General features: G+C 44.0%; 2 protein-coding genes across 6 annotated transcripts in view; one reads left to right on the forward strand and one right to left on the reverse strand.

Moving 5' to 3' along the window:
* Positions 1–1,469: 1,469 nt before the first annotated feature.
* nadk2 (NAD kinase 2, mitochondrial) lies at positions 1,470–9,957 on the forward strand. Of its 2 annotated transcripts, XM_049738532.1 has the most exons (12): positions 1,470–2,266; positions 2,349–2,437; positions 2,881–2,969; positions 3,956–4,037; positions 4,220–4,303; positions 7,100–7,239; positions 7,328–7,421; positions 7,518–7,613; positions 8,004–8,059; positions 8,360–8,413; positions 8,476–8,599; positions 8,669–9,957. In XM_049738532.1, the coding sequence occupies exons 1-12, from the start codon at positions 2,033–2,035 to the stop codon at positions 8,805–8,807; spliced, it is 1,281 nt and encodes a 426-aa protein (XP_049594489.1). In that variant the 5' UTR covers positions 1,470–2,032; the 3' UTR covers positions 8,808–9,957. The 2 variants fall into 2 exon arrangements, with proteins under 2 accessions (XP_049594489.1, XP_049594490.1); XM_049738533.2 differs by lacking the exon at positions 2,881–2,969 and having other exon boundaries at positions 2,247–2,266.
* A 129-nt stretch (positions 9,958–10,086) lies between these two features.
* The window catches only part of skp2 (S-phase kinase-associated protein 2, E3 ubiquitin protein ligase), a 46,008-nt gene continuing 34,828 nt past the window's right edge, over positions 10,087–21,266 (reverse strand). For all 4 annotated transcript variants that reach the window (XM_068652684.1, XM_068652685.1, XM_068652683.1 and 1 more), the window contains 6 exons: positions 12,939–13,073; positions 12,162–12,260; positions 11,951–12,078; positions 11,296–11,347; positions 10,846–10,953; positions 10,087–10,772 (listed from right to left, as the gene is read on the reverse strand). In XM_068652684.1, coding sequence (XP_068508785.1) covers positions 10,556–10,772; positions 10,846–10,953; positions 11,296–11,347; positions 11,951–12,078; positions 12,162–12,260; positions 12,939–13,073 — 739 coding nt within the window. In that variant the 3' untranslated portion in view covers positions 10,087–10,555. The remainder of the gene's footprint in view (positions 10,773–10,845; positions 10,954–11,295; positions 11,348–11,950; positions 12,079–12,161; positions 12,261–12,938; positions 13,074–21,266) is intronic.

Consider the following 21,266-nt stretch of genomic DNA (forward strand, 5'->3'; position numbering starts at 1 on the left):
TGGCTTCTTCAGGCCGTGATCTCCAGCTCTCTCTGGAACGGTTCGCAGCCGAGTGTGAAGCGGTCGGGATGAGGGTCAGCACCTCCAAATCCGAGTCCATGGTCCTCGATCGGAAAAGGGTGGAATGCCCTCTCCGGATCGGGGATGAGATCCTGCCCCAAGTGGAGGAGTTTAAGTATCTTGGAGTCTTGTTCACGAGTGAGGGGAGGATGGAGCGCAAGATCGACAGGCGGATCGGTGCAGCGTCGGCAGTAATGCGGACCCTGTACCGGTCCGTTGTGGTGAAGAGAGAGCTGAGCCAAAAGGCAAAGCTCTCAATTTACCGGTCGATTTACGCTCCTACCCTCACCTATGGTCACGAGCTATGGGTCATGACCGAAAGAACGAGATCCCGGATACAAGCGGCCGAAATGAGTTTTCTCCGCAGGTTGTCCGGGCTCTCCCTTAGAGATAGGGTGAGAAGCTCGGTCATCCGGGAGAGACTTGGAGTAGAGTCGCTACTCCTCCACGTTGAGAGGAGCCAGATGAGGTGGCTCGGACATCTTATCAGGATGCCTCCTGGACGCCTCCCTGGGGAGGTGTTCCGGGCATGTCCCACCGGTAGGAGACCCCGGGGACGACCCAGGATGAGCTGGAGAGACTATGTCTCTCAGCTGGCCTGGGAACGCCTTGGGATCCCCCGGGATGAGCTGGATGAAGTGGCTGGGGAGAGGCAAGTCTGGGAGTCCCTCCTAAAGCTGCTGCCCCCGCGACCCGACCCCGGATAAGCGGAAGAAGATGGATGGATGGATGGATGGATGGATGGATGGATGGATGGATGGATGGATGGATGGATGGATGGATGGATGGATGGATGGATGGATGGATGGACTTGCCAGTAAATTCACCTTTTATTGAAAGTAAAAATACAACAATCCTGTTGTTTCATATTTTTCTTAAAAGACATACATATATACGATACATAAATATACAATCACCACAAACCACAAACATTGAATTCAAAATAGTTTGTAAGGGATATGACATGGTGGTGATGATAGAGTTATTTTTAACCATGACGATTAAATAATATGCGATGTCTCCTCTTAAGGATTCAAGAAATTAGACCCGCATAGATCACTTATGGCATGAGTGACTTTCATACGTTATGCACTGGTGTCATGATAGCTTTAATGTATCTCGTATTTTGCAAACTCTTCATTTTGATGGGCATTGTCACCTGTAAAAATACAAGTGACACGCTGAAAAAATTAATCCAAAATAGATTTTATAAGTAAACTACAGAGGTTTTCATGAATTATTTGAAAATCAAAAAGACAAGCTGAACAGTAATGACCGACAGCAATTTGGGACTTCAAATTATCCTATTTTACATGAATGCACCACAAGTTCAACAACTTTACTGGCAGAACACGCCCACCAATCTGACCTCACCTTCTCAGTAGCCAATAGGAGTGCCTTGACGCTATTACGTACGATAAATACGTGCTTGGTTGTAATGGACTGGAAGGAAGCCCCATGATTGTATCAAGTGGTCAGGTCTCCACTTGTTTGGGAATTTAACCTTTTCCGTCGTGTGTTAATTGCCTGTTGGAGTGTGTGTGGGGGACTGGTGCGGATTGAATCGTTGGTAATCATGGGACTTCTTGTTTACGATATTTAGGCAACGTGCTAAGCTTTGTTCACGTTAAGGTTAGCTTGTACACAGTAACGTTCAGGTGGGTACGAGAACCACCTTGTTTATTAAATTGAACTGAATGCCACTGTTACATACATGTTAGCAAAGAGACTCGAGCACTATTAAAAATAGTTGTTGTTGTTGTTGTTGTTGTTTTACAAATGATCTAAATCTGTAGACTCGATGGTGACCTTCCAGACTTTCTGTCTACTCTCACTTCTTGAATGGATACTCGCCACTGCTAACGGATTAATAGCTTGATATGACATGTTCTGTTGGAAGTAACACCGAACGGGAGCTTCATTCGGCACATCTTGCGGAACTTGTAGTTTTGTGTTTTTGCACTTCTGAAATATGCCTTGCCGTTCTGTGAAGAACTTGATGTGTCTTGGAAATCACGTGGCGAGTCTAGCCTTACGCGTAAGCCCACTTCGCCAAATTCACACTTCAACATGCAACTCTTCAACCGAACCAAAATATGGATTCAAACCTAAAAAAGTAGCGGTGGTTACCAAGACGACCCGATATGAGTTCGAACAGCAACGTTATCGGTATGCAGGACTCTCCGAGGAGGATCTGAAGCATCTGGTGAGACTTTCTTCCGTGAGGCTAAAAGCCACTGAACGATTTCGATTTGGAATTTTTACATGACTTTAAATGTGTATTGCAGCTTGCTATGAAGGGTTCCAGCTACAGTGGCCTGCTGGAAAGACACAACATCCACACAAACAACGTGGAACATATTGTGAAAAGTCTACAGTAAGATGCTTGCTACACAGAGATACCCACAGCTATCCTACACTCGTCTCCCAAAATCACAGGTGTCAAACTCAAGGCCCGGGGTTCAGATCTGGCGCACCAGATCCTTTTAAGTGGCCTGTGAATTATGTTTATCGATTTAATGATGGATGGCTGTTTCTTGTGGAAATAACAAAATTGCATTTCACTTTGATTAACGTTGCCATATTGCAACTGTTACCCACCATTAAAGTCATTGCATTAATATTTGAGTTTTTTACCGGCCTCTGGTTTTGAAACATTTTTTGTGCACATGTAATATTATTTTGGTTCACAGTCATAACAGCCCTCTGAAGAAAACCGTTATGTGACACAAATGAGTTTGACACCCCTGATCTAGATGTTATTTTTGCTTTGTGCTGCTACAGTAAATTTGTGAGATGTATTTGAACATGTGTTTCTAGGAAAGAAGGAATTGAAGTTAAAGTAGTGAAAAGGGGGGGATATGATTCCGAAGTAGTGCAATGGGCAGATGCCATCATATCTGCTGGAGGTAAGAATGGTTTGGTTGTAGGTGTAGATGTTGGTAATCGACAGAAATATTGCTTAAACAAGGCTGAGCAATTTATCAAATTCAAATTGACATCACAATGTAGTAGAAAGCAATCTTCACTTGGCAAAGGCTGCAATTTTGGGAGAAAAAAATTGCTTAATTTGGTTTGGTTGTGAGCTTTTTTTTTTTAAACTATGTATAGGGGTGGAATAGTAGATATACAGTAGTCTCAGATTGGTGAAATTTATTTCATTTACTTTTATTTTAGTGTAAGACTAACCTAAAGAATTAAAAATGTAATGTGTAACAACTTTGGTTGTTTATTGTAATACAGATTCATATATTGGTTGTGTTTGTTAAATATACATGCACAAGAATACCTTGAAAAAAATAATTACATTGAGGGTGTGAGGTGTTAGAGATTTGCTCACTCCAACTTATTTTGCAAGAACCACACGGGAGACAAGTAAGTCCTTTTGGACACCTGCAGGTGGAGAGTCCATTCGTCGCTGTGCGTGCAGCGATGATCGAATGGAGGTCTTGCAGGAGCATTTTTATTGAGAGAAACAGAGTGGGGGTTGAGAGTGGGCGTGAGAGCAGACAGGATGGGGCCGAAGGCCCCGGCCTGCTGATCAAAGCACAGCAGGGGGTCTTTCACGATGTTGTGTAAACAAAACAACTTTGATTGCTTCCTCTGCAGCTAGTCAATCAGTTCAAAAGATCTTTGTTCTACTACTTTTGTTAAGACAGGACAGGCGAGGGTAATTATTACAGGTTACATTCCAACATAATCCTACGATAAAGATAACCTGGAAAACCCTAACATGAGGGTGAAATATCGCAATTAGACTATTTTTCAAAATTGTTCAACCCTAATTTAAACTTTCCCTTATGTTATTGTGGTCGAGTAAACAGTCAAATATACTAAGGTTTCAATCGACTATTAACTATAATACATGTTATGTAACTGCAGTTTGTTTTATTAGGTGATGGGACAATGCTGCTTGTTGCCAGTAAGGTGTTGAGCAAGGACAAACCAGTTGTTGGAGTAAACACAGACCCTGAGAGGTACAATACAGCTCATCACAACACAGCAGTGTTTTACTTTCACTTTTCAACACCTACTGACAAAGTCAGAGACAATTAATGTCTCAATAAAATAATGTCTCATCTTGATCATCTCTGATGTTGCTTTACCCCTGGCTCCATAAAAAAAATATAAATTCTCTGTATTTTGTTCTTTAATAAAGGTCAGAGGGTCATCTGTGCTTGCCTGTAAAGTACACTCGCAAATTCCCAGAGGCACTGGGGAAACTCTGCCGTGGTGAGTTCAGGTGCGTATTTACTCGCGTATATTCAGAGGCTTTGTGCATAATTTATTGTAAGATGCAATGTTTTCACAACTAGTATTACAGTTGATCCTTTGAATTATCTTCTACGGTGTGTGTAGAAAGGCTCTAGTCATTTCAAATTGTTGTTCAGTTTGAATTTTAACACTACATTTCTTGTCACAGCCGCGTTGTAGTCATAAGTTTGCCTGTGGAGGGCCAATATGACTATGAACCCAAATAATCCATAAACACTTCTTATACAATATAGACTACACAACAAATTGATGAATAACTAGTTTTGAAAGCCGAGAATTGTAAAAACTGTTCAATTATTTGAAAAAAGATAAACGGCAACAAAATTACTAGCAATAGCTCTATTTTTTAAAAGGTTTAGGGGTGGTGGTCGAACACCGGGGTGAAACGAGTTCTCCAGTAGTTCAGAGTGCCTCAGTTAAAGAAAAATGCTAAAGGTTTTTTTTTTCCTGCCTTGAGTATTTTGTCTGCAGTTTCAAGAAAAAGACAAGCCAACCACAGCAACTATTGTTCATCCTATCCATGACAATAACAGAGCCACCAACACAAGGAGAAGGCCAACTTCAAAATGAACTTTACCTTACCAAATAATATACCAACTCTCTGTTTACTACGTTGATCGGTTCATACGGAGCGATGTAAACCGAATTTTGGTGTAAGTCGGAATGAAACAGTATAGTAATAAAAAAAGAAAACAGTTCCTTACCTCTATTCCCGTGGTTGGCTTGCACACTGGAAGGGGCGTTACAAGAGAGAGAGACGACGCAACAGTCCAAGTATACTGTACTAATGATGGGCAAATGAAGCTACAAGTTGATTCATGAACCTGTTGTTGTGTTTACTTAGACCTCTAGATGGCACTCTTTGTTCACCGAAGAGCTGAAAGCCCATCGACTTGCCATTTCTTAAAATCCTCACTTTAAACCAACATTGCCATAGAGAGGAGCCAAAGAATACAACAACTGGTTCATGAAGCTTAATTTTCCCATCACTACCGTATACCATTCCTCGGTCCACAGCCTCTCTCGCGGTGTATTCTTCCGCTGCGCGCACAAACTAGTTCCTGCGAGTGTTGCGAATCTTGGGATGCCTTTACGACGCAAAACCGCTTAGGTCGAAAAAAGACTTTAAATATATGAGATGAAATACGAAAAATAATATAAAAAGTAATATATGAGACTTGTGTCGTAAACACAAAACAGAGTAAATCGAGGACGTCGTAAACCGAGGACCCCTGTATACATTAATCCCTTGGTACACTTTTATTTTGAAGATGTTTGCGGCAGCCTATTGTAGAGTAATGGCTGACTTTTCGTCAAAATTCTCTTTTTTTCCCTTTTCTTTTTCTTTTTTATTCTATTATGTTTTATTCATCCATCCATTATATGTACCGCTTGTCCCCACGCGGGGGCGCGGGCATGCTGGAGTCTACCCCTGAACCAGTTGCCAGCCGATCGCAGGGCACACAGAGACGAACAACCATCCGCACTTGCACTCACACCTAGGTTCAATTTGGAGTGCTCAATCATGTTTTTGGGATGTGGGAGGAAACCAGAGGACCTGGAGAAAACTCGCGCAGGCACGGGGATAACATGCAAACTCCACACAGGGAGGGCCGGAGGTGGAATCAAACCCCCACCCTTTAAACTGTGAGCCCGACGTGCGAACCAGTGCGCCACTGTGCCGCCTATTAGTATTAGTAGTAGTCGTAGGGAGGGGGGGGGGGGGGGGAGCGTTCCTCCCAATCACGCCCTTCCAGGTCTCACTGTCATTGCCCACGTGAGCATTGAAGTCACCCAGTAGAACAATGGAGTCCCCAGAAGGATCGCTCTCCAGCACTTCTCCAGGGACCCCAAGAAGACTCTGAGCTGCTGTTTGGTGCATAGACACAAACAACAGTCAGGACCCATCCACCCCACCCAAAGGCGGAGGGAGGCTACCCTCTCGTTCACCGGGGTGAACCCCAATGTGCAGGCGCCCAGCTGGGGAGTAATAAGTATACCCACACCTGCTCGACGCCTCTCATCGTGGGCAACTCTAGAGTGGAAGAGAGTCCAGCCCCTCTCGAGAGGGCTAGTACCTGAACCCAAACTGTGTGTGGAGGCAAGTCCGACTATATCTAGTCGGAACTTTTCTGCCTCGCACACCAGTTCGGGCTCCTTTCCAGCCAGAGAGGTTGTTAGGGTTTATAGATTATTTTGAGCGTATGATTATGTTGGAATGTAGACTAGAATTATTAACTTTGTTTAAACCTTTTACCTTTCCTTGACTCTGAAAAGTCTAACCATTCAGTTGTTGAAACTTTCCAAATGGTGTGGAAACATTCTTGCTTAGTCATCTAAAATGCTCCACTAGTTTCTGTTTCCACGACCTTGTAAAACAATGAGCTGGGACACTCCGCACTGATTAATCAGTTGCTGAGGTGACCACCAAACCTGTCCAATGTCACCCCCACCCTGCTTTCTCTCAATAAATACTCTCTTGCAAGAATCCAAAGTCAGACCTCATTCGATCATCGCTGTACGCACAGCGACGAATGACTCTCCACTTGCAAGTGCTTAAAAAGGGCAAACTGTCTCCCGTGTGGTTCTTGCTAAAATAAGTTATTGTGAGCACCACTCTAACAGAGGTGATGCACCCGACCCCTTTGGCCCCTCCCACAGGTGGTGAGCCCATGGAAAGAGCCCTAAAATGCTTCATTAAAAATTGAATAGATATTTATACAAGGGAGGAAATGTGTGCTCACCTTCTCTGTACCACTTTCAGGTGGCAGTGGCGACAAAGGATTCGACTTCACCTTGAGGGCACTGGAATAAATCCCACTCCACTAGACCTGCATGAACAGCAGCTGAGCCTGGAGCAACACAGCCAGGCCCATCGCATCACCACCATGGACCACCAGCAGAGTAGGTCTTTGTCTGCATTCTGTTCCCCAAACTAACTAACTGGTCTTGGAATAAATGTGTTCCCTTGTCAATTTGGGTTGGCTCACAGAGACCGGAGTACTGAATGAAAGCGTCTCCAAGCCGAGTCTTCTTCCCGTCCGGAGCCTGAATGAAATCTTCATCGGAGAATCTCTGTCGTCCAGGTACTGCTGTAATTGAAATGCGACCCACTTGCGCTTCTGCTGCATTGATAATCTTGGCTACCTGCATGATCTTTGAATTACTTGCTGGTTCTTCAGGGCGTCATACTATGAGATCTCAGTCGATGATGGTCCATGGGAAAAGCAGAAGAGTTCAGGGCTCAGCATTTGCACAGGAACAGGATCCAAAGCTTGGTAAATCACACACTCGTGTGTGTGTGTATGTTTTTTTTGCGTTAAAAAAACAAACCAGAAGTTGTTTTCCATGGCCTTGCCAAACTTGTCCTGTGCCCGAGAATTTGTGGCAGCAAGTCTGATGACACAACCACAATATCCATCGTCAAACTGCATGCGCATATGGACACCATTTGTTTCAACATGGTGTTCGTTATGTGACAACCAAAATAACACTGCATGTAGGCACAGGTCACAGGTCTTAAGTTTGAATGTGCTGTGAAATCTAATACCTGTCCAGGCATTCTGTAAAATATAATTTGACAAGGTTCACAATCAACAGTTCAGCTTGCAGAATTGTAGTTTTTATTCCTTTTTGAAGATTTATTTTTCTCCCATTGCTGTCTACAGGTCATATAACATCAACAAACTTGCTGAACAAGCGGTGAATGAGATCCTAACAATAGGTACCTTATCACTTTAAGGGAAGTGAACTCAAACATTTTCTGTACAATATTGATATATATCTGATCTAGGACCACATAAGTAAGCGACCTAGGTCAGAGTTGAGAAAACTGCAAATGAGTTGTTCAGACCGTCTTAAAAAAAATCTGATGTGCGTTGCATACGGGCAAAATAATCTGATCTGATTTTGATTTGCTGCAGTGTGATCTTTGCCTGTTATTGTCAAGAGTATATTTGAGTTGCCTTCCCCTTTCAGTAAACCACCAGCATCTTAGCTGATTAGTAACATCTCTTTTTTTTAGGAAAATGTCAAACGGGCCTTGCTATTCCACTAAACCCTGAATTTATTGATAGAGGTAAGTTCATAAAACACCATCATTTCCTTTTTTTTTTTTTTAACAGTTATATTTGTGTTCAGTTACTGACAGGTACAATGAGTCATTGGTGTTCAGTCCAGAGGACAGACGCTTGTTTTTCAGCATCCGAGAGCCAATCGTAAACAGAGTGTTTTCAAGCAGCCGGCAGAGAGGCTTCGCCAGCAAGTCTGTCCCTGACACTCGTCTGCTTCCTTAGTCCAAGTGCTCCCTCTCTGAACTTTGCTCTTCCCTTAGGGTGTGCGTTCGCTCTCGGTGCTGGGACGCCTGCATGGTGGTGGACGGTGGTAGCTCATTTGAGTTCAATGACGGCGCCATTGCAACAATCAGCATGAGTGAGGACGATCAACTCCGCACAGTTGTTCTGGATAACTGAAGGAAGTCTAAAGCAGATAAGACTGGCTTCTCCTAAGATGTGTAAAGCATTACAGAACCATGTGGCTGGTAGATGGTGAAGGGATTTTTTTTGTTTTTACAGGCATTAAAAAAAAAGGGGGGTGGGGGGGTAATTTCCACCTCTTGTCCTATTAATTTTTGTCTTTATCCAATTTATAATTAGGTGATGCAATACTTGACTGAATCAACACCAAAATAATAAAAGCGAACGTGACATTCAGCCACTTGCAGGTCACATCTACGCATGTGTGAGAATCAAGTGTATAAAAGGAGGCTACCAAACAAATGGCTTTGAATGATAGTACAAAGCATGCAGGTGTTGAAGAAAAAAACAAAAGCCTTAAATAACAACTGCACTCTGTCCCGTGCTTGAGCATTGGTGTAAAAAGAATCTTTTCAAAAAAATTGGTAACCTCTGTTCAATCAATTAATCAAGCAAACAGATAAAAAAGATGGACCAAAATGGCAATTCTTTTGACCATATTTTCTTTATCAATATCTTGAAACTGATTAGGAAGAGACAGGCAATATGGCAAGCAAGGTAACAGGGAGTGAAACCCAATGCGATCAATCTCACAGAAATAATTTACTGTCAGTATTTGAACCATATTTTTCATGTTTTATTTAAAATATCAGCTTTTTCCATTGACTCCATTCAAAGTTGGTTGCTGAAGAGCCAGAGATCTGCAAGTGGCCTATTGTGTTTGTGCCTGTGATGTTCCTATTTTCTCTATTCAAGTTTTTATTGGGAGAGGCAAAACAGATTTGTTTGAAAAGATATTTTTGTAGTTGTATTAGTATCAAATAAGATTTAAAAGCAAACATTGCACGAAAGGGAGAATTTAAAACCAAGAGGGGCCTTTTGCTCCTTGTCTTAGGTCAACTGCTAAGTAGAAAGCGCAACAAAATGTGAATTGATTCCAAGATTGAGTGTTGATATATTGAAGATGCATATTAAATATGAGAGGGCTTGTATGGAAGTATTAAGTCATTATATTGTGATATGCAATGTGCCATGTTCTTCAGTGTCAAAACCTTTTCTGTAACACGGGCCCTGTTTCATTCAACGAACAGCATTCTGCTATATTATATCTGATACAATAAAGGTAAGATTGGTGCTTAATCTTAAACTGCTGGACAATCTTTCTGCTTAGTGCATATACAGAAAAACAAGCACTCGCCAGCGGCAGACTTGTTTATAATGAAGAGCAATTTAAAATTTTTGACACTATTTTTTTAATCAACATATAGAAGACATGTTTGCTTCAAGTCAACTTTAATACTCCAAACAGGAAATGTACATAGAAAAGTACAATAAGGTCTAACCTGATGGCCTTGTGGAAAGTACCTAATGTAGAGACGTGGCTCAACTATGAACATCTGAAACACTTTCTGAAAGTTAGGTGTAGTTCACCACTTAGACTGAAAATCCACTTAGAAAAATATAATCTTAACACCAATGACGCTGAGTATAAAAGGTCAGAGACAAACTGCTATAAATATTGAAAGACATGCTGCAAAGATTGCATTTGGCCTCATATTTTCCTGATTATTAACCTTTTGAACAGTTTGGTGCCATTAAAAGTTTTCTAGCAACAGAAACATGCATAATTTTTTTGAACAATCTACAAATGTTTAATTTGTGTTTAGAACATATTGACTTGGACCATGGATACCAAAAAACTATCATTTCCTCCATGTGTGTTTTGGGGTCAAATAGAAAAACCCCTATAACTTAAACCTGAGTCGATTTTTCCTGTTCCACATGCTGTAGCCTCCAACGGTACCCAGGACGGTGGCAGGCGTGGGTCGGGCGACAGCAGAGAAAGGCAGTGAGTTAATATAAATGGCAGGGTTTTCCTTCCTCAATGAGGACAAGTGGCTGTCATTTACGAGGCCAAAAACCTCCAGATAGTGCAGTTTGGGGAACGTCTTCCTGAGGTCACTGCAAACACAACTCAAGTTATTTGGACTGCCTGCTTAAAACCAGAGCTTTGTGTACGGCGGCTGGAACACACGTGAGGGAGGCAATGTGAATGTGGTAGCAGCGGCTCAAGGACAGATGGTGCAGATGTTTGAGCTCAGACAGCACAGGGAAACAGTCAGCCATCAGCTGAGTGCTGTCACTGGAAAGAAACATGAGGCAACACATGAAGAACAAATCCTGTACCTCTACAATTTAAGGGGCTATGCTACACCGCCACCAAATATACTTTCCCAAGGACAAGATGAAAGTTGCGACAACAAAAGCTGAAATGTTAACTTCCTGTCATATACTTTTATTGCCAAGTATTTTTGGAGGGGACTGCATTTCAAGTCTCATATGAAAGGTCCCAAATGAAAATAGAAAATTATTATTTTGCAATTATTGTTAAGAACAGACCACACTTGACTGTTTGTTGTTCTTGATAAGTGAACATAGAGGAATACTGCAAATATTTGGTGTGAAGACATGAACACAAACATACCTCAAATCTAGTGTATGAATATCAGGACATCTTGTAACCAAGGCCTTCACATCTAGAAAGAGAGAAAACAGTAATTTCAGTAAAAGCTAAGCATCACCTACCTGCTGTAATACTGTATTAGTAGAGTTCAAGTGCAAATTTCTCATTGTGAGCATTAAATGCTTGTACAGCACCACACTGCTCCCACCAGGCCAAAGCGTGCACAAGAAGAGACAGTATTTTTTTTGCGGAGGAAAACCTTTAAAACAGACAGGGCAAGTTGTTCTCTAAGACCAGAGTGGCCTAATCCTGGCCTTAGAGGTCCCAACTCTTGTGAAAATAAAAATAAGAAATGAAATTCAATAAGGATGTAAAGATGATTATTCTCAGTTTGAACGCATACAAAGATAAAATTCTGTAAAGGTTCAGGTAAATGCCGCAGAATAAAAAGCAAGAGGCTTGAATTTTATTTACAAGGTCATTTTGTACTTGATAAAAAGAACAGAATGTTCAAGATAAAGTGTTGGTAGTTCTGAGTCTTGGTAAATCTAAGTTTTAAATTCAATTAATTGTTTATATATATGTTTTAATATTATATCTCCCTTGTAAAAGTGACAAAATGCATAAAATACCAAATTACATAACAGTTTAAAGTTTAAAGATCTCCCCCACTTACCATCTAGTGTGAGGCCATCTCTGTATCCGCTGAGGTTCAGGTGTGTAACGTTGGAGCTGACATGATTTACCACGCTCTTCACATGATTGCTATTGAAGTGGCACCACGATATGTTCAACTGTTCTATTCTGTCAAAAGGAGTCGACAAATGGAAATGAAGACGGTCCATTGTAAGGAGTGTGAGTGAAAAAAAAAAGTCACAAGAGTGGACCTGGTGCAGGATTGTAGCATGTGGCCGAGGGGCTCAGCAGACAAGTCGGAGCAGCCGCTGAGGTTGAGCTGCCGTAGACGCCAATTCTGGGCCAGACTACTGCAAGAGGAATGCAAGTGTTAATGTGAATATATTACCAGCATATGAATGACTATTGACCTACATAGACATTTCAAGTGTCACATATGCTTTTTAGGGAACGTTCAATTATCAGTCGGACCGATCATTGCTGTCGAGTTTTGATGAGCATTGGCATCTGATCCCCCCCCTTATTTAATTTGAAAGACAATAAGGGATCAATTTAAAAGTGGGTTAATGTCAGGGAATTATTAATTTTTTTTGCTCTAGAAAACTTATTGAGGATTTTATTTAACTTCAGACATTGACTTGAACACATGAAACAACGCACATTGGCAGATATCAACTATATCGGCTTTTTATCCACATTTAGAAGAGGGCTGGATTCATCTGGCTAGCCAGGGGACATCACAAGACTATTTAAGATTGCAATATAATGCAATACTTTACAATTCAATGCAATAATTATTGCAAGATCTCACAATAATAAGGCCTTTTGTTGATTCCAAAAGTTTGGGATGTGTACACATTGTGGGTTGTTTTTGGTATTCACCTGATATAAGCAGCATGATATAGGTCACTTGAAATAACCACCTTGAGCAAATTTTACTTCCATCCATTTTATGGTTACAGTATCCCTTAAACTTTAAGCTATTGTTACCTGCAACCACAGAAGAGTGCAGTGAGGCGAGAACTAACCTGATAATGTTGTCAGAGAGCTGCAGGCCTTCCAGACTAAGACACTCTATCAGATTACAGCTACAGATGATGCTCTCAAGGATGGGCGTGGTGATGATTGAGCTGGAAAGGTCCATTTCAGCAACCTGCAGTGTGCTAACGTGGCAAAAATGTGACAACGCTTTTACAAATATAAACAACTATAGGACAATAACAGCAGACAGGTATGTGTATATATATAAAATATAAAAATATGAAATATAAAATGGATAATTGAACATTTTCATTGTGTCCATCCATCCATCCATCTTCTTCCGCTTATCCGGGGTCGGGTCGCGGGGGCAACAGCTTCAGGAGGGACTCCCAGACTTCCCTCTCCCCAGCCACTTCATCCAGCTCATCCCGGGGGATCCCAAGGCGTTCCCAGGCCAGCTGAGAGACATAGTCTCTCCAGCGCGTCCTGGGTCGTCCCCGGGGTCTCCTACCGGTGGGACATGCCCGGAACACCTCCCCAGGGAGGCGTCCAGGAGGCATCCTGATAAGATGCCCGAGCCACCTCATCTGGCTCCTCTCAACGTGGAGGAGTAGCGACTCTACTCCGAGTCTCTCCCGGATGACCGAGCTTCTCACCCTATCTCTAAGGGAGAGCCCGGACATCCTGCGGAGAAAACTCATTTCGGCCGCTTGTATCCGAGATCTCGTTCTTTCGGTCACGACCCATAGCTCGTGACCATAGGTGAGGGTAGGAGCGTAAATCGACCGGTAAATTGAGAGCTTTGCCTTTTGGCTCAGCTCTCTCCTCACCACAACGGACCGGTACAGGGTCCGCATTACTGCCGACGCTGCACCGATCCGCCTGTCGATCTCACGCTCCATCCTCCCCTCACTCGTGAACAAGACTCCAAGATACTTGAACTCCTCCACTTGGGGCAGGATCTCATCCCCGATCCGGAGAGGGCATTCCACCCTTTTCCGATCGAGGACCATGGACTCGGATTTGGAGGTGCTGACCCTCATCCCGACCGCTTCACACTCGGCTGCGAACCGTTCCAGCGAGAGCTGGAGATCACGGCCTGAAGAAGCCAACAGCACCACGTCATCTGCAAAAAGCAGAGACGCGATGCTGAGGTCCCCAAACCGGACCCCCTCAACGCCTCGGCTGCGCCTAGAAATTCTGTCCATAAAAATTATGAACAGAATCGGTGACAAAGGGCAGCCTTGGCGGAGTCCAACCCTCACTGGGAACGAATCCGACTTACTGCCGGAAATGCGGACCAGACTCTGGCATCGGTGATACAGGGACCGAACCGCCCTTATCAGTTGGCTCGGCACCCCGTACTCCCGAAGCACCCTCCACAGAACCTCCCGAGGGACACGGTCGAACGCCTTCTCCAAGTCCACAAAACACATGTGGACTGGTTGGGCAAACTCCCATGCACCCTCGAGGATCCTGCCGAGGGTGTAGAGCTGGTCCACTGTTCCACGGCCAGGACGAAAGCCACACTGCTCCTCCTGAATCCGAGGTTCGACCTCCCGACGGACCCTCCTCTCCAGCACCCCTGAATAGACCTTACCAGGGAGGCTGAGGAGTGTGATTCCCCTGTAATTGGAACACACCCTCCGGTCCCCCTTCTTAAAGAGGGGAACCACCACCCCAGTCTGCCAATCCAGAGGCACTGTCCCCGATGTCCACGCAACGTTGTAGAGGCGTGTCAGCCATGACAGCCCCACAACATCCAGAGCCTTTAAGAACTCTGGGCGGATCTCATCCACCCCCGGGGCCTTGCCACCGAGGAGTTTTTTAACTACCTCAGTGACTTCGACCCCAGAGATTGGAGAATCCGCCTCAGAGTCTCTAGGCCCTGCTTCCTCAATGGAAGGCGTGTAGGTGGAATTGAGGAGGTCTTCGAAGTATTCTCCCCACCGACTCACGACGTCCCGAGTCGAGGTCAGCAGCACGCCATCCCCACTGTAAACAGTGTTGACGTTGCACTGCTTCCCCCTCCTGAGACGCCGGATGGTGGACCAGAATTTCCTCGAAGCCGTCCGAAAGTCATTCTCCATGGCCTCACCGAACTCCTCCCACGCCCGGGTTTTTGCCTCAGCAACCGCCGAAGCCGCGTTCCGCTTGGCCATCCGGTACCTGTCAGCTGCCTCCGGAGTCCCGCAGGCCAAAACGGCCCGATAGGACTCCTTCTTCAGCTTGACGGCATCCCTTACCGCCGGTGTCCACCAGCGGGTTCGGGGGTTGCCGCCACGACAGGCACCAACGACCTTACGGCCACAGCTCCGGTCGGCCGCCTCAACAATGGAGGCGCGGAACATGGTCCACTCAGACTCAATGTCCCCCGCCTCCCCCGGGACGTGGGAAAAGCTCTGCCGGAGGTGGGAGTTGAAGCTCTTCCTGACAGGAGATTCTGCCAGACGTTCCCAGCAGACCCTCACAGAGCGTTTGGGTCTGCCAGGTCGGACCGGCATCTTCCCCCACCATCGGAGCCAACCCACCACCAGGTGGTGATCAGTTGACAGCTCCGCCCCTCTCTTCACCCGAGTGTCCAAAACATGCGGCCGCAAATCCGATGACACGACTACAAAGTCGATCATCGAACTGCGGCCTAGGGTGTCCTGGTGCCAAGTGCACACATGGACACCCTTATGTTTGAACATGGTGTTCATTATTGAAAATCCGTGTCGAGCACAGAAGTCCAACAATAGAACACCGCTCGGGGTCAGATCAGGGGGGCCGTTCCTCCCAATCACGCCCTTCCAGGTATCACTGTCATTGCCCACGTGAGCATTGAAGTCACCCAGTAGAACGATAGAGTCCCCAGAAGGAGCGCTCTCCAGCACTTCCTCCAGGGACCCCAAGAAGGGTGGGTACTCTGAGCTGCTGTTTGGTGCATAGACACAAACAACAGTCAGGACCCGTCCCCCCACCCGAAGGCGGAGGGAGGCTACCCTCTCGTTCACCGGGGTGAACCCCAATGTGCAGGCGCCCAGCCGGGGGGCAATAAGTATACCCACACCTGCTCGACGCCTCTCACCGTGGGCAACTCCAGAGTGGAAGAGAGTCCAGCCCCTCTCGAGAGGGCTTGTACCGGAGCCCAAACTGTGTGTGGAGGCTAGTCCGACTATATCTAGTCGGAATCTTTCTGCCTCGCACACCAGCTCGGGCTCCTTTCCAGCCAGAGAGGTGACATTCCATGTCCCAAGAGCCAGCTTCTGCAGCCGGGGATCAGACCGCCAAGGTCCCCGCCTTTGGCTGCCGCCCAGCTCACATTGCACCCGACCCCTTCGGCCCCTCCCACAGGTGGTGAGCCCATGGGAAGGGGGACCCACGTTTCCATTTCGGGCTATGCCCGGCCGGGCCCCATGGGCGAAGGCCCGGCCACCAGACGCTCGCCTTCGAGCCCCGACATTTTCATTGTGTGGTGGATAGAATTGTCATCTCTTCAGTATTTCCTCTCCTGTGCGTGTGTGCGTGTCTGTATATGTATGTCACTTCTGTGAGATACTGTACTTGTGTATATAGTATGTATACCGTAATTTTCGGACTATAAGTCGCGTTTTTTCCCCCATAGTTTGGGTGGGGGCGACTTATACTCAGGAGCGACTTATATGTGAATTTTTTCGCAAATTTTCAAAATTCAAAAATCCGCGATGTAGTGAAACCGCGATAAACGAACCGCGATGTAGCAAGGGATTACCGTAATTGCCGGACTATAAACCGCACTGGATTATAAACCGCACCAGCTAAAATTCAGGGATATTTCAGTTTTTTTCTTACATAAGCCGCACCAGTCTATAAGCCGCACGTGCACACGAGTTTTTTTTTACAAAGAAAGACAGTACATAGAAAGCCTTTTTAACGTTTTAATAACATACTTGAACATGTCTTTCTAAACATTGCCTGTGACGCAGCAGTAGTACCGCAGCAACGCGGAAGTGTGCACGCGAGTTATTAGCAAAGAAAGACTGGACACAGCTTTAATAACATACCTTAACATTTCTTTCCAAACACTGCCTGTGACGCGGCAGTAATACCGCAGCAACACGGAAATAACACAGCAAAGTCACTGAGATGCGGCGGTAACACAGCAGCAATACGGTAGCACAGCACTAACAGGGCTGGTTAAAAAAAACATACCAGTAAAAAAAAGAGCCGTCTTCATCTTCCTCCTGTGCACTGAAACCATCGAAGTCTTCCTCCTTAGTGTCCGATTGGAATAGCGTTAGATATCCTTCGCCTCACACTTTCTCAGTCTCTCTTTCGTCGTCGGTTTTATGCATTTCTTCGAGTGTGAAAAGGGTCTGTTCATGTTAATCTTATTCATGCACGAAGCGCTAAATTACATTAAACTAGCGAGCGACACGTACAGCTTAAAAGCGGCATCATATGCAATTCTTTTGTCCCCCATAATGACTGTGTATAAAAGCTTCCTGTCTTTGTGTGAATGCGGGTGTGTGCGTGATGCGCGAAATGTAAACACAAACTAGCACGTCTTCTTCGGCGCATTATCTTTTCTTCGTCTGTCTCACTCTTGCTTCCTGCTAGAGCGCCCCCTGGAGACCGGAGGCCGTAAAAATCCATAAGTACGCTCCAGACTAGACACAAGATAATGTCATCAACATCGACTGCCTTTGGCTTAAAAGCGGCATCATATGCATTTCTTTTGTCCGGCCATGATGACGGTTTGTGTATAAAGGCTTCCTTTCAGTAATGTCCGTGTTGATCGCGTTCTGCGTGATGCGCGAAATGTAGACACAAACTAGCACGTCTTCTTCGGCGCATTATCTCTTCTTCGCCTGTCTCGCTCTTGCTTCCTGCTAGAGCGCCCCCTGGAGGCCGGAGGCCGTAAAAATCCATAAGTACGCCGCGCCGCCGTTTAAGGTTCAAAGTAACCTTCTGAATAAAATGCATTAAAAGTTCACATTCATTGCAACTTGTTTTTGGTGAGCAAAATGTCAGAAGAATTGAATTTAAATGCTGATTGATTGTGTTTTAATACAATGCAGATGGTCCAAACAGCGCCACTGCTTTGTGTAATCTCTGAGTGACATGGCAGAGTAAGAGAAAGGGTTTAGAGCACAGGTGTCAAACTCAAGGCCCGGAGGCCAGATACGGCCCGCCACATCATTCTATGTGGCCCACGAAGACAAATTGTGCATCAAATTCGTGTGTCATTACTAGAATTGCAAATTGTCTTCACTTTTAATAATATCTTTTTTTTTAAATATTTGACCAGTTTTTACTCGTCTGATTTGAAAACGAGTTATTTGTCAGTTTGTTTTGTAGCTTTTACTGTATATAATAGTGTTAAGAGTAAAAGTGATCAAGTCATCACAAAAATCACGAAAAAAAATCTTATATAAGCCGCACCTGACAGGGTCCAAAATTTTGGAAAAAAGTCGCGGCTTATAGTCCGGAAATTACGGTACTGTCATTTGACCTGCAAGTGACGTCAGCAGCGCGGCGGTTGTTTACATAAAGACAAAGGATTCTATCACGGGATGACAAAGGGTCCCACGTTTGAAGGATTTAATGATTTGGAGTGACACAAGGTTTGAAAAACGCATTTATGTTATAGTTATTTGATATATTTTATTTGATGTAGCAACTTGTCTATGTTTTTATCGTTACAGTTCAGTAGTTGTTGGCTCGTTGAACTCTTGTTTTGTTAAATAAAGAGCTGTTTACCAAACCCACGTCTTTCCTGGTACTTTGTTAACGCTACAATATAGTTTTATACTAGATCTGTGCGGCGCGCCGCGTCGTTGACATAAAGGACGAGGAATTTGATCGATGGATTTAATGATTAGGAGTGACACAGATGGTTTGATGATATAGTTGTTATATGATAGTTATTTGAAATATACTTTATATATCGTTATACGGGTCTGTGGAATAATTAGAAATGCAACTTAAGAGTCCGACGTCAGCGGCGCATACGCGGCATTGTTTACATAAAGGACGATCGATGGATTTACTAATTTGGAGTGAAACAGATGGTTTGATGAACGTGTTATTTATGTAATACTTATTTGAATAACTCTGAATGTTACTCAGGCTCGTTCTCAGCTCCTTGTTTGTGTATATGTCACATTAGCATACCGTATCGTTTAGCCTGTTGTTGCTGGTTCATGTCTGTTCTTGGTGTTGGATTTTGACAAATAAATTCGCCCCAAAAGTGCGACTTATACTCCGGTGCGACTTATATGTTTTTTTTCACTGTATTGTGCATTTTATGGCTGGTGCGACTTACACTCACACACACACACACACACACACACACACACACACACACACACACACACACACACACACACACACACACACACACACACACACACACACACCGTAATTTTCGGACTATAAGCCGTGACTTTTTTCCATAATTTTGGACCCTGCGGTTTATAGTCAGGTGCGGGTTATATAAGATTTTTTTTCGTGATTTTTGTGATGACTTGATCACTTTTACTCTTAACACTATTAAATACAGTAAAAGCTACAAAACAAACTGACAAATAACTCGTTTTCAAATCAGACGAGTAAAAACTGGTCAAATATTAAAAAAAAACATTAAAAGTGAAGACAATTTGCAATTCTACTAATGACACACGAATTTGATGCACAATTTGTCTTCGCAGGCCACATAGAATGATGTGGCGGGCCGTATCTGGCCCCCGGGCCTTGAGTTTGACACCTGTGCTCTAAACCCTTTCTCTTACTCTGCCATATCACTCAGAGATTACACAAAGCAGTGGACCATCTGCATTGTATTAAAACCCAATCAATCAGCATTTAAATTTAATTCTTCTGACATTTTGCTCACCAAAAACAAGTTGTAATGAATGTGAACTTTTAATGCATTTTATTCAGAAGGTTACTTTGAACCTTAAACGGCGGCGCGGCGTACTTATGGATTTTTACGGCCTCCGGCCTCCAGGGGCCGCTCTAGGAGGAAGCAAGAGCGAGACAGGCGAAGACGAGATAATGCGCTGAAGAAGACGTGCTAGTTTGTGTCTACATTTCGCGCATCACGCAGAACACGATCAAGACGGACATTACTGAAAGGAAGCCTTTATACACAAACCGTCATCATGGGGGACAAAAGAAATGCATATGATGCCGCTTTTAAGCCAAAGGCAGTCGATGTTGATGACATTATCTTGTGTCTAGTCTGGAGCGTACTTATGGATTTTTACGGCCTCCGGTCTCCAGGGGGCACTCTAGCAGAAAGCAAGAGCGAGACAGACGAAGAAGAGATAATGCGCCGAAGAAGACGTGATTGTCTCGCGCATCACGCACACACCCGCATTCACACAAAGACAGGAAGCTTTTATACACAGACAGTCATTATGGGGGACAAAAGAAATGCATACGATGCCGCTTTTAAGCTGTACGTGTCGCTCGCTAGTTTAATGTAATTTAGCGCTTCGTGCATGAATAAGATTAGCATGAACAGACCCTCTTCACACTCGAAGAAATGCATAAAACCGACGACGAAAGAGAGACTGAGAAAGTGTGAGGCGAAGGATATCTAACGCTATTTTAATCGGACACTAACGAGGAAGACTTCGATGGTTTCAGTGCACAGGTGGAAGATGAAGACGGCTCTATTTTTACTTTTACTGGTATGTTTTTTTTTAAACCAGCCCTGTTAGTGCTGTGCTACCGTGTTGCTGCTGTGTTACCGCCGCGTCTCAGTGACTTTGCTGTGTTACTTCCGTGTTGCTGCGGTATTACTGCCGCGTCACAGGCAGTGTTTGGAAAGAAATGTTAAGGTATAATATTAAAGCTGTAGAAAAACTTTCTGTGTCCAGTCTTTCTTTGCTAATAACTCGCGTGCACACTTCCGCGTTGCTGCGGTACTACTGCTGCGTCACAGGCAATGTTTAGAAAGACATGTTCAAATATGTTATTAAAACGTTAAAAAGGCTTTCTATGTACTGTCTTTCTTTGTAAAAAACTCGTGTGCACGTGCGGCTTATAGTTTGGTGTGGCTCATGTAAGAAACAAACTGAAATATCCCTGAATTTTAGCTGGTGCGGTTTATAATCCCGTGAATTTTATAGTCCAGCAATTCCGGTGTGTATGTATGTATATATATATATATATATATATATATATATATATATATATATATATATATATATATACACACATATACACATAGTGTATATATATATATATATACACATATACACATAGTGTATATATATATATATATATATATATATATATATATATACCGTAATTTCCGGACTATAAACCGTGACTTTTTTCCAAAATTTTGGACCCTGCGGCTTACAGTCAGGTGGGGCTTATATAATATTTTTTTCGTGATT

This window comes from Syngnathus scovelli, chromosome 13 (genome assembly GCF_024217435.2).
Source record: "Syngnathus scovelli strain Florida chromosome 13, RoL_Ssco_1.2, whole genome shotgun sequence".
In the NCBI taxonomy this organism is placed as follows: Eukaryota; Metazoa; Chordata; class Actinopteri; order Syngnathiformes; family Syngnathidae; genus Syngnathus; species Syngnathus scovelli.

Excerpts from the sequence above, each read along its gene's own strand:
- nadk2 (XM_049738532.1), top strand. The coding sequence starts at position 2,033 with ATGCCTTGCCGTTCTGTGAAGAACTTGATGTGTCTTGGAAATCACGTG. Across the intron at positions 2,970-3,955 it reads TGCCATCATATCTGCTGGAG|GTGATGGGACAATGCTGCTT; the intron begins GTAAGAATGGTT and ends TTGTTTTATTAG. Across the intron at positions 7,614-8,003 it reads GGAACAGGATCCAAAGCTTG|GTCATATAACATCAACAAAC; the intron begins GTAAATCACACA and ends TGCTGTCTACAG.